The 13,372-nt window shown below is 43.1% G+C and overlaps 1 protein-coding gene across 1 annotated transcript in view; it reads right to left on the bottom strand.

Moving 5' to 3' along the window:
- The window catches only part of ME3 (malic enzyme 3, NADP(+)-dependent, mitochondrial), a 246,164-nt gene that overhangs the window by 129,142 nt on the left and 103,650 nt on the right, over positions 1 to 13,372 (bottom strand). The window contains exons 2-3 of the mRNA XM_006864954.1: positions 7,119 to 7,252; positions 3,133 to 3,282 (exon numbers count right to left, since the gene is read on the bottom strand). Coding sequence (XP_006865016.1) covers positions 3,133 to 3,282; positions 7,119 to 7,252 — 284 coding nt within the window. The remainder of the gene's footprint in view (positions 1 to 3,132; positions 3,283 to 7,118; positions 7,253 to 13,372) is intronic.

Here is a 13,372-nt window from a genome sequence, read left to right as displayed (position 1 = left end):
TTGATGGCACCTGAGAACAACAACAACAATTATCCTATGGGTTGTAAATCCTCATTTCTATGATAATGAGGTCAGATACAATCTACCGGGACAGACTGTATTTGAGCCCATCTCTTTTGAGATATAAAAGGAGAGAGAAGTAAGCAGTGCTCAGAGGAACGTACTACCACCAGGATAGAAGAACTGGGAATGGGAATGGAATCTGTCCTTTGGACTTGTGGTCCCTGCACTGTGAAGTTCCCAGATCCAGGGGAAGATTGATGCCAAGATGTATGATCAATCTGAGGAATTCTGTCTACAGATTTCCTGCAAGGAGACAAGGCTTTACCCAGAGCTGACAAAGAGAAAGCTGACGGTTCTCCTAGAATCTGAATTTGGATTTCTAGCCTTTTAAATTGTGAGAGAATAAATTTCTGGTTCTTAAAGCCATCCACTTATAGTATTTCTGTTATAACAGAATTAGATTAACTAAGACACCATTTAATTGTATACTGCCATTCTCTTCACCCAAATTAATAACCCACAAGGTCAGTGGTTTGAACCCACCAACTCCTCCCTCCAAGATTTTACAGCCTCAAAAACCCTATACAGGGTTGCTATGAGTGAGAACCAGCTTAGCAGCACTTAACAACATTATCTAGTTAGTGATTTTCCTTGCCCTTTCTGGTAACCATTAAGTAATGTATTTTTGTTGTTGTGTTCAGTCTGTAAACCTTTCCTTGACTCTTTTTAATAGTGGGTTCATGCAGCACTTTTCCTTTTATGATTGACTTCAGTTCTGGAATTGAACTCATTCCTGGGGCTCAACTTTCAGCCAAACAACAGACAGGCCTATAAGGTGAACAGTAACACCAGGGAAGTATGCATTCCTTAGAGTAATTAACTATATGATATCAAAGCCTCGGTGTTTGCCCAAGGATAAAGCTTGAAGGCAGGAAGGAGTAAGAAAGAAGGATGTATGGAAACTGTAAACACAGGGAATAAGTGGGGAAAAGGATGTTATACTGTGGGGATTTAAATCAATGCCACAAATCAAAAGTGCTTACGAATTGGTGAATGAAAACAATTTGCTCTGTAAACTTTCACTCACATTGCAATAAAAAGTGTTTTTTTTTAAAAAAATAGATCAGTGTGGTTAGAACATGGTGCACTTGAGATAGTTTGTCAAAATGTTGGACTTGATTCTTAAAGCTCTTGGGGCTAGTGAAGGCCTCTGAGGAGGGAAGAGGCATGAGCTGACCTGCACTGTGTCAGAAGAAGACCTGGAAGGACCATTTCTGAGTAGGGACCGGGAGGTCCATGGAGCCCACATCCTTTGGAAATGTGCCACCAGTTTGTAACATCTTCATGGGGATGAGAATAAGAGGACAGTGGTCTCTTTCCTGTTGAAAGTGGTAGGTGGAAGCCCAGGACTGCTGTGGAGCCCTGGCAGGATGCTCCTGTCTCCCTGACCTATGGGATTGTAAAAGCTGGCACAGCTGCTGCAGCTAGACTACATGGGCGCTGTTCTGAGTGATGAGAACCTGTCTGCTCTAACAATGAGATACCGCTATCAAGACAACACTTGATGCTCAGTGCTCTGCTGTTCGTTCAGTGACCAGAAAAGGAAGACTGTGCACAGGGCTTCCTGTAATGCTCATTCCCAATGATCCACAGTTCCATGTTCCTCATGGATTTATAAATCCTACCTAAAAGTACCCCATATGTCTGAGCATAGTCAAACCAGGTGAGCTGATTCCGGCTCATGTTGATCCTACATGTGTCAGAGTAGAACTGTACTGCATTGGCTGAGGTGTCTCTGAGTGAACTTGAGCTGTCAAACTTTTAGTTAGCAGCTGAGCACATTAACCTTTGCACTATTCAGGGACTGTGTTGTTGTTGTTAAGTGCCACTGAGTCAGTTCTGACTCATAGCGATCCTGCATAGGGATTCCGAGGAACAGCTGGTGGGTTTGAACTGCCAACCTTGTGGTTCACAGTCCACTGCTGATCCACAGCGCTACACCAGAAGTCCATTTAGGGACTACAGCATTGTTGTTGTTGTTGTTAGGTGCCATCGAGTTGCATGCATACAGGGTTATTGAAAATACCATGGCTTGGGTCAGGCGCACCTATAGCATATTGCATATTCTTGTTAAGTATATATATATATGACTTACCTTGACAAGTAATTTCTTTAGAAAAATGCCCCCAGAATTCTTTGGCTCAAGAAGAAAATGAGTAAATGAGTGCCTTTTTTTTTGGTCTAATAAAATGATATTTTATGTGAAATCTGAGCTAAGCCCAAAGGAAGGAATGCTGGTTCTTTGAATCAGCAGAATAGTTTAGTCTTTAGTCTCCAACATTCTGTTACTCACTGGCTGAGTTGGAGAAAAGCTTCCACACTGTAGGGATGATCAGAAGTGGGGGCAGGGTTGGGGGAGGGATGACAGGTAGATAATAAGGGAAAAACAATCCCAAGTACCTCTCAGACCAGTTTTGAACAACATGCTGGACATTAATTATTTTGTGATAGTGAAGTTCTGCTATTTTCTGCACACCCCACAGCCCAGACACACATTCTGAGCTCATGAGCTAATTTTCTTGAGCAAATGCTTGAAACTAGAAGTCTTCTTTTTGGGCCTCCAACCCCGACAAAATTAGTTCCTAGAGTTTCAATAAATAAGCCAGGAAGGTGAAAAGAATATATTCCCCTCTAAGGAGCTCGGGTAGTGTAGTGATTATGAATTGGGCTGTGAACTGCAAGGTCAGCAGTTCGAAACTACCAGCGGCTCCGCGGGAGAAAGATGAGGCTTTCTGCTCCCATAAAGATTTACAGCCTCGGAAACCCTGTACAGGGTCGCTATGGGTCGGAACTGACTCAACGGCACTTAACAACAACAACAACAAAGGAGCTCTGGTAGCATAGTGGTTACGAATCGGGCTGTGAACCACAAGGTCAGCAGTTTGAAACTACCGGCTGTTCCGTGGGAGAAAGATGAGGCTTTCTGCTCCTGTAAGGATTTACAGCCTCGGAAACCCTTTACAGGATCTCTGTGAGTCGGAACCGACTCCACGGCACATCACCACCACCACCATGAGATTAAACACCCTTCAAACTGAGCCCTCACTCCCAGTCCCCATGAAGACTCACCGGGGCCTGCGGAAGGCCAGGCCATACTGCTGACAGGCTAGGCCCACGGTGGGCGTGTAGACAATGGGCATGAATTTCTCTACGTCTGAGGTCAACACTCGGTAGAAGAGCTTCTCATTCCGGTCTTGGAGTGTCATGAGAATGATGTACCTTGAAATGGCGAGAGAAAAACTGAGCTGACAACAGGGCTTCATGCGTGGCTACCACCCATCCATCCATCAGTGGAATGCTGTGTGCTGCTATGTAGCTCAACAGGTTTCAGGGGCACTTCCAGACTAAGACAGACTAGGAAGAAAGGCTTGGTGATCTACTTCCAAAACTCAGCCAATGAAAACCCTGTGGAGCACAATGGTCTGATCTACAACCAATCCTGGAGAGGAGGCAGGACTGGGCGGGGCTGGCATGAGTTAGGGCTAACTCAACAGAAGCAAACATCAACTACAAATATGTGACAACAGGGTAGGTCTTTGGTGTCGAGGGTTGTGGGGTACTATGAGAAACCTGGGGGCTCCCCTCCTGTTCACTTAAAGGGCACATTCATAGGCAAATCACCCATCTTCTCTAAGCAAGCATTTCAACCTCTTGAAAGGTGGAGAATAGTATCTGCCTTGTAGTTCTTTTAAAGGGACTCAAGATACTTGTCAACACCCCAGACCTGAGCAGTAGTTAACACTTCCATGGTCCTAAGTATTTTACATTCATTAACTCATCTAAAGCTTTCAACTACCTGTGAAGTAGGTCTATAATTCCTGCAATTTTGCAGACAAGGAGATTAAGGAACGGAGAATTTAAATAACCCAGCCAAGAGTTGGGATGTGAGTCTAAGTAGTCTGGCTCTGAAATTTGTGCTCTCAACCACTGTTCAAAACTATCATGCTATTATTATTATTATAATGAATATTATAATAATAGATGAATATTAAGGGATGCCATACAAATCAGGCTGCTAATCTCACAGTCAGCAGTTCGAAACTACCAGCTGTTCTGCGGGAGAAAGATGAGGCGTTCTGCTCCCATAAAGATTTACAGCCTCGGAAACCCTGTACAGGGTCGCTATGAGCCGGAACTGACTCCATGGCACATAACAACAACAACAATAGATTAATTACATTCTGGGTTCAAACAGACCTCGTGGTCCAGTGCTTATCCTACAGCACCACACCAGGACTCCAGGATCATGGAATATACTTAGCATATGAGCTGTATATGAACTGGCCTCCCTGCCAAACAGGAGTGATTCCTGTCAGAAGTAGAGTTCTCAAGTGTCTGAGAACTAAATGGCCTCAGAAGGCATGTTCTAAAAGAATGTCTTCCTTACCTCCTCCCTGAAGACTAAAACCACTGAACCATGGAAAGAGTCTTTCATTCACACTCTACAAAATGCAAGAAAGACTCCTGGTTTGGCACTGTAGGATCAGCACCAGACTGTGAACCACAAAGTTGGCAGTTCAAACTTACCAGCCACACCTCAGAAATCCTATACAACCAACTCAACGGCACTTAGCAACAATAAAATGCAAGAACCCAAGGGGTTGACATTCACAATGAGGTGTGACTGCTGATATCACACCTTCCTGGAGAACAAGTTGGGAGGGAGTGCAGAGACACCTGAGGCCAGGCATGGGGTGGGGTAAGAGAGATGCTCTGTGCTGTACTGGGATGATCATGGGTGTGATGCCAGGATTCTGCGTTTGAATCTCAGCTCTGCTGGTTACCAGTTGTGTGACTTTGGGTAAGTTGTGGTGTCTTGGGGCCTCAGCCTCTTCTTCAACACCAAAAGGCACTGGTTTCAGACTGAAAACTGTTCTGGAAGGCGCATTCATAAAGGGGAGATGTGCACTCAGATGTCAACTCAGGGTCACCAGAATTCTCTTACCCACTAGTATCTCTGCAAATCTCTTCCTGACTCAGCATTCAGTGATGTCAGGTTGGCAACTTGAAATTGGTTGTACCAGCAGGGGTACCAAAACCATGGAAATCAGCAAATGCTACATACCCCTGGAGAGCTAGTTATTAAACATTTACCAGCCCACCACTGCCCTTATCCAAAAGAAGCTGGGGAGTCTCCTTAACAATTCCCCTAGCACCTGCTGAAATTAGAGACTCCTGGGAGAGAGCAAGTCCAATTGCTCCACACGGTGTCACAAGCAAGCATCCAGAGCTCCCAGAAATGGGCATACTTCTTTCTCCATGAGCTGTGGGATGTCTGTCTGTGTATGTAAGCAAGGTCCACTGAACTAGAAAACTGGAAAGAAGGATTTTGGAACTTAACTTTCAGAGTTTAATATCTTTAGGAAATAGGTTTTCACTTTAAACTTTAATTCTTCTTTGTAAATTTAACAAAAAGGGGAGGATCTGGTCATTCAAAGTTGAGACATGTTAATTGGAATTATGGTACAAGTCTGGCTTGCTCTTCAGGGTGACATGGCTAAACCAATCTGAGTGGAATCTACAAGAATGAGAGTGTTTGGGGCTGGGCTACAGGATATCTTAGAGTTACTGTGAGTAGTATCTTAGAGCTTAGAGCTTTTGGGTGGAGAACAGGAGACAGAGGCTTACTTTTCCACCTCCACTCAGAAGCAATAGGTAATGGTATGGGTTGTCGTTGTTGTTGTTAAGTGCCGTTGAGTTGATTCTGACCCATGGTGACCGTGTATAGGGTTTCCAAGGAGCAGCTGGTGAGCCTTAACCGCCAATCTTGTAGTTAAAACTGATGTTGCAGTCCAACACATTAACCCACAGCCCCACACCAGGACTCCAACGGTATGGATTGTTGTTGTTGAGTGCTGTGGAGTCGGTTCTGACCCATAGCAACCCAGTACAGGGTTTCTGAGGCTGTAATTTTTTTACAGGAGCAGAAAGCCTCATCTTTCTCCCACGGAGCAGCTGGTAGTTTCGAACTGCTGACCTTAAGGTTCACAGCCCGATTTGTAACCATTACGTTACCAGGGCGCAGACCACTGTGACATGCTGCTGAGTTCTACCCATACAGGGACAGTCACACCTTGTGAATCAAAAGTCTTGGCCACAAGCTCTATAGATATATATGGGGATCATATCATCTCCTCACATCTCTGCTGTAACATATTCAACTAACTCTTACAAAGTGCACCTACTATGTGTCAGGCACTGCTTTAAGCACATTACACATACGAACACACATCTCCTCACAATAGCCCTATGAGTTAGGCACTACTGCTATTCTTACTATACAGATGGGGAAACCATAACTCACAGAAGTCAAATCATTTTTTCCCTTCAAGTAGCAGAATGAGGATTTGAACTCAGTCTAGTAGCACAGGCTCTGCTCCCTGTTCAGATGTAGCATAACAGAGACATTAAAAATACAGACTCTGGAGCCAGATGACTTGGGGCCTGAATTCAAATCCCAACTCAGTCAATTCATGTATCTCCAGAAAAGGAAAGGGCATTCTTCAGTAGAGCTGATGTAGCTGATTCACCTTTGGTCCCTGGTGTCAATCCTGAATTCACAAGGGGTTGGACTAGTAACAGCTGATTGTAAATCTCCATATGTGACATAGCAAGGCCTTCCCAAGGTGTCCCCTGTTCATTTTCCTCGTCTTCTCCACATTTCTCTATTCCAAGAACCTGGGCCAGATACCACTTCCTTAACACACCGGTCTCCATGCCTTTCCTCAGCATCTTCCTTTGAGTGAAATACTCTCCCTGAACCCCACTGCTGACAACTGAAGACCTACCAGCCCTTCTAAGGCTAACTTAGATGCCGCCCCTTTCCAAATATCACTGATTAAAACTCAGTTTCCTTTTCCATACTTCTCAGGACACGCAAACTGTGCTTTGATCATAACAAGCCAGCTCTTTCCCTCAAAAAAGGCCATCACCCTTTAGAGGGCAGGCCTGGGTCTGGGACCTCTTGAGTTTCTCATCCTTTCCTAGCCTGGAAGTAGCTAGAAAACTCTGTGGACCACAGGAACTGGGTAGCAAGAGCAACTTTAGGCACTGACTTGTCCAGGTCACTCTGCTGCCGCTCGTAGGATCTCATGATCCGGAGAAGCTGGACATCCTGGCTCAGGAAGCAGGGGGGGATTAGGCCGTGGATTCCAAGCTGTATCCTTTCTTCAAGGGTAAAGGCCATCCCCTGGGAAGAACAAGAAAGAAACACATACAAATAGATGTACAGGAAACCAAAGAACAGAAGAGATCCCATCTACAGCTAGGCAGAAGTCAGTAAAGAGGCCTCTGGATTCAAATCCCACCTCTGCCAGTTAAGTAGTTGGGCAATCTTGAGTCAGTTAGTTTGACTTTTTTGACCTTACTTTCCTCATTGGAAAAAAAAAAAAAAAAAAATATATATATATACACATGGTTTTCTTTGCTTGTTTATCTTATTTTATTTATTTTATATTTTTAAAGGTTTTTATTGTGGATTGAGTGAACGTTTTACAGGGCAGATCATTCAACAAACCACACAACTTGTTTCATTACCATGATTATAATTCCCTCCATGTACCATCAGTTAGCTTGTTTATTTTTTTAAGAGATTTTGTTTCAAACAGTTTTATATTTATAGAAAAATTGAGAAGAGAGTATAGACAATTCTTACATATTCCCTTCTAGTTTCCCACACTATTATCATCTCTGGTATATTTGTTAGAATGAATGAACCGATACTAATAAAATATTATGAACTAAACTCCATACTTTATTCAGATTTTCTTAGTTTTTACCTAATGTCATTTTTTTTCCATTTGAGGATTCCATACATGAAAGCATATCACATTTTGGTTCCACTTTGTTGTAACAATTTTACAGCTTTTCTGCTTTTTGCTGAACAAGATTACAGTGTAAGGAAACCATGCGTATACTAGCTAATGGATATGCACATATCTACAACAATTTCTATATGTCTACTTATTAAGTTAAACACACACACTCATACTTTGCATCTTCCCAATGAGTAATGGCGCGGAGCATCTTTACTGATGATGCTTAGCTGTCATCTGTGTTATATATCTTTAGTGAGGTTTCTGGTCAGCCCCTTTGGCCTATTTTGTTATTGGTTTGTTTGTTTTCTTATTGTTGAACCTTAAGAATACAAATCCTGCATCAAATTTGCATTTTGTAAATATTTTCTCCCAGTCTGTGGCTCATCTTTCCAGTTCCCTGACTGATCTTTCTGGTTTGGAAAGAAGGGAGAGAACTGATAAGTAGGGTGGCATGGAATCTGCATCTTGCCAGGTTTACAGCTAAGCCCAATGGAAACTGTGTTTGCTGGAGAAGTTGCAGAAACTGTTCTAATGAGGGACACTTTGAGGTACGGGGACACAAACTATACCCCCACCCCTTATCCCAAAGAGATTAGGGACAACACAAATTGCAAGGCTGCTCTGGTCCAGCTTCCTCAGCTTTCTCCAGAAGGGTCCTGGCAACAGCAACAGAGGCCAGTCCCTAAGTGGCTCTATGGTGGCAAACATCGGCAAGGAAGGAACCAGAACTCCCCTGGAAGGATTGTGAAGGGAGCTGAAAACATGCTTTTGAGGTAGTCCCTTATGCAAGTGGTATTCGAGTTCACACTGTTAATATGACCTCTGTTGTATTCAAAGATGATGCCTAGGGTAACTCTGGTTAAACCCTTATTCTTACTGAGCCCTAGGTAATATCACAGGTTCCTCCCAGAAGTAAAGAGGGCTTTGTGGATAAGAAGGGAGGCCTAGATTATGCTGACAGCAATCTAGCTTTCCCCAGGTCCCTGGGCTGCAAAGGTTTGCTAGGTAGGGTATATCAGAGCTCCCCTCATTCCTGCATCAGCTGAAAAACATCTACAGAATTCTCCTCACAAGCTCTGTGATGGGGGGATTCAAATCCATGTATTATCATCCACCCTCAGAAGTGGAGTCCTGGTGTGGTGCTGTGGACTGCAAGGTCAGTTTTAACCGCAAGGTCAGTGGTTCAAGCTCACCAGCTGTTCCTTGGAAAGTCTACACAGGGTCTCTATGAGTCGGAACCTCAACAACAACAACAAACCCTTAGAAGTACTGCTATAATCAGATGTAAGGAAAGGACTTGAGCCAGTATCAAATCTTATTTTATACTGTCCTCGCAACTACATTGTGAGGGAGGTTTTATAATCTCTAATTTACAGATAACAAGACTAAGTCAGAGAGGTTGCATAATGCTTCTGAAGTTAGTGTAGCTAATATCCCATGTTCTATTTCTTTGTAAACCATATGTATCTTGTATTCAATAAGTACATAGGGTGTAGTTTCTTTGTTTCCTGATGATTTCTTTGACTAGAGGTGACAGAAGTCATGGGAACTGAGACTGATGAAAAGTTGTAACCTCATTTCTCACAATGCTTCCTCCCATGGCCCTGGTGAGGATGAATTTAGAAAACATGAGCTTGGAGGTTGGGAGGAGGAATGGGCAAAGAGAGAGAGAGAGAGAGAAGAAAGCTTAGGTGAGTAAAAGAAGCTAGAATCCTTGGCTACTTTCAATTTCCTCTTTGTCTTTGGCTGGTATCTTGGGGATCTCTAACACGATGAATACCGAGTTCCTCTTGGATTTTTATAAATCATTATAACCCCATTTATGAAATTTTTGAAGAATTATTCCTCTTCCCAGAAGAATTTCCTGAACTGTATGAAATCTCTATTCTAAGATAGTCTCTACTCTGTTTGACAGTATGCCTTGCAGAGACATACTCTCTGTATATAAAGATGCAGCCTTTTTTCTGGTTAAAGCCAAAGGCACCACCAGTTCATAAATCCCCTGTGCTGGCCACCAATTTGGTGCAAGCATGGTGCAATTCTGAACTCCTTGATTCTTCTGCAGAAAATCATCTTGCCCTGGAGACTGGGTACTTTCACCAAACACCATTAGGAAGGTGACTATTCACTGACTTGGTAAAGACTGTGATCGCCTCTCCTTGGCCTTGGGGATCCTAGAGAGGCCCAGGCATTAATTATGACATCATCTTTCTTAATAACCACTGTGACTTTAATAACAGTCTGCTTCTCTCTGCAATGCTGAGTGTTTCTCTTGGCTGTCAGCCACCAACTTTTGTATTTGAAAAAAAAAGTATAACTGTTTAACAACTGGTAATTTTAGGGATTAAAAAAAAAATTACTTCTAGAATCTTCTTTGCATCCTGAAGCTAATGTTCTGGCAGCTTCAGATTTACAAATTTGCAAAGCAGAAAGGCACTTTAACCACATTGTGGTTTTCCAAATAGGATAGGCACAAGATGATCCACTAAGGTATGGGTGGAAAGTTTTAGAACATACATTTCTCTGCAAAGAAATAAACTTTGTTTACTGGCTTTTGGCCTATCAGTGTTCCATAAGGTATACCAGGAATACTAAGGTAAGAAGAGGGATTGTATAGTATGGAGGAATTGGCAGTGTTGCATTTTTTCATTCTGACCACACCAACAACGTATAGTTACGGAGTGTCTAGTTAAATAGAGTATGATTTATATCAACTAGTGTTTTTTTTTTTTTTTTTTTTAATTTTCAAAAAACCAAGTGGATTTTGAAAAATGGCTGGCTTTCTTAGTAGTCATTTAATCCAGGGTAACACTAGTAGTTGTTACTATTTTAAAATATTTTGAAATATTGTTCCAGAGCCAGTGTTGGGAGAAGCTAGCTGCCCCTTGTGTATACCCTCAACCCTCCTCCAGTACCTCCCCTACCTGTCCTGCTTTATTTCTCCCAGGGAAACTGTGGCCCTCCCCAAGATCCATCAGGGAGCACAGTGACTCTGTAGGAGAAACACTGGATGTGAACCACAAGATCCATGGTTCGAGTCCACCAGGTTGCTTTGTGAAAGATTTACAACTTTGGAAACCCTATACAGGGTCACTGTGAGTCCAAACTGACTCAGGGCATTTAACAACAACAACAAAGATCCATCAATGTCTGGCAATGCAGGAGGCCTCAAAACCCTGCTCTAGCACTAAAATCCTGTTCACTAAAATCTCTATGCTATGCCAGTTGTAAGTCATTTTACCATCGTCTCTGACATTACCTATTTTTTATCATCTCTTCTGAGTCTTTGCTGGCCCAGTCACTGAATTCTACCTGTGCGTTTAGACCTGCCCAAATTTCCAGGACAAAACTGGCCTCAAATGGTGGCTATTTGAATAGAACCCATGTTGAAATGGCAAGTTTAAAGGAAGCTCTCCATGTGATGCCTTGGCCCCAGCCTCCTGCTCCCTGGAGCCCTACTGCCTATGACTGAGCTTTTCCTCTCACTCCTTGCTCAGTGATCTGCCTAGTGCCTCTGGCATTCTGTACCCAGAGCTCTGTTAGACATTTGACAACTCTTCTCACTCATCCCACAAGCATGTATTAAGTGCCTACTTTGTGCCAGACTTACCATATTAGGCATTGTTGTTGTTGTTAAGTGCCGTGGAGTCGGTTCCGACCCATAGCGACCCTGTATAGGGTTTCCGAGGAGAAGCTGGTGAGCTTGAACCACCGACCTTGCAGTTCAAACGGCTTTGCAGTATGGCACACTGACCCACGGTGCCACACCAGGACCCATGTTAGCCACTGGGGAGTCCTAAAAGGAACAGATTCTGGTCATTGCTGTCATGACTGGACTAGAGGTTGTATGAGTTAATATAGGTTATGGACTGAACTGTGTATCCCCATAATATGCGTGGTAATTTCTAACCCTTATCCCTGTGGTTGGACGCAGTGGTTCACTGCACTGCGAACCACAAGATAGGCGGTTCAAGCCTACAAGCTACTCTGAGGGATAAAGGTGAAGCCTTCTGCTCCTGCAAAGGTTGACAGTCTTGAAAACCCTGTACAGGATTGCCAGGACTCAGAACCAACTGGGACAGCACTTACTACAACAAAAACTTAAGGACAGCAATAACACTAGTGAGGCATGCACACCTTAGAACAATCAAGCATTTGAGAACAAAAGGGTAGCATTTACCAGAGGACAAAGTTCAGAAGGGTTAGGAAAGTGGAGGAATGGAAACAGGAACCACAGGGAGGAAATGGGATAAGTGATATTACACTGAGGGACTTGGAATCAGTGTGATGAAGCAAAATGTGTTATGAATTGTTAAATGTGAAACTGATGATCTTAATTCACAGTAAAAAGTGAAGAGAAAAAAAAAATCCTATGGAGCAGTTTTATCTATATCCTATGCATCTTTTCTGAGTCAGAATCAACTAGATGGCCGTGGGTCAGGTTAGTTTCCTAAACTGTGAGAAAATAAATTTCAGTTTGTGAAAACCGCCCATTTGGTAATATTATAGCAGCACTAGGTACCTATGACAGCATAAAATAGTAACCCTGGGCCTCCGCTCTGCATAAGCCACCTAGAAAATGGTGAAATAATACACGTGAGACGCTTAGTAAAGGCACAGGCACACAGTAAGTGCTTGATGAACACCAGCTGTTCTTATTAGGATTATGTTCAAAGTGTCACAACATAATTCATGAGCAGATGTTGGAGATGAATCCTGAAGGGCAAGCAGAAGCTTGAATGGCAGAACAAGGCTGAAGTAACATTTACCACAGTACACGTTAACTCCTCCCTCATGGTCTCAGGCAAAGTCCTCTATGACCAGAACTCTTCCTGTCTCACTGCCCCATTCACTTGCCCCAGTAGGTCCCAATAGATCTTCTTACTTCTCACAGCCAAGGCCTCCACCCCAGATGGGTCTCCTCTGACTCCCCCATTTCACACAGATTTCTTCTTTCTCTCAGAGCCAGTTTTGTACAGTTTAGCACTCCTGTTTGATTTCTTGAGCGATATTAATCACTGGTGGTACAGTGTGATTCATTAATCACTAGTGATACAGTGCTTAAATGCTTGACTGCTAACCCAAAGATTGTCAGTTTGAATTTATCATCAGTTACATGGGAGAAAGACCTGCTATTGGCTCTCATGAAGACTGCAGCCTAGGAAACCCGATGGGATAGTTGGTAGGAATTAGATTGGGCTCCATGGTACACTAGCACCAGCAATCACTAGATTGCTCACAGTGGGAGTGGAGAAAAGTTCCTTTGAAGCAGTGAATACAGGGTTGTGACATGAGAGTCATGTGTTTATAAATAACAGTAGCAAAAATGACTTTTCATTAATCACCCACTAGGCTGAATGAGAGTCACCAAAGCCGCCAGCTGAAGAAAATGAAAACAAGTCCACGAGAGCCAAAATATGACCTTGAATTTATCCTACCTGAATTTAGAGACCATCTGAAGAACAGATTTGATGCATTAAACACTAAAGACC

The sequence above is a fragment of the Chrysochloris asiatica genome, unplaced genomic scaffold, assembly GCF_000296735.1.
Source record: "Chrysochloris asiatica unplaced genomic scaffold, ChrAsi1.0 scaffold00074, whole genome shotgun sequence".
NCBI classification, from domain to species: domain Eukaryota; kingdom Metazoa; phylum Chordata; class Mammalia; order Afrosoricida; family Chrysochloridae; genus Chrysochloris; species Chrysochloris asiatica.
Note: the sequence above shows the minus strand (reverse complement) of the source record. Positions and strands in the feature narration are given on the sequence as shown.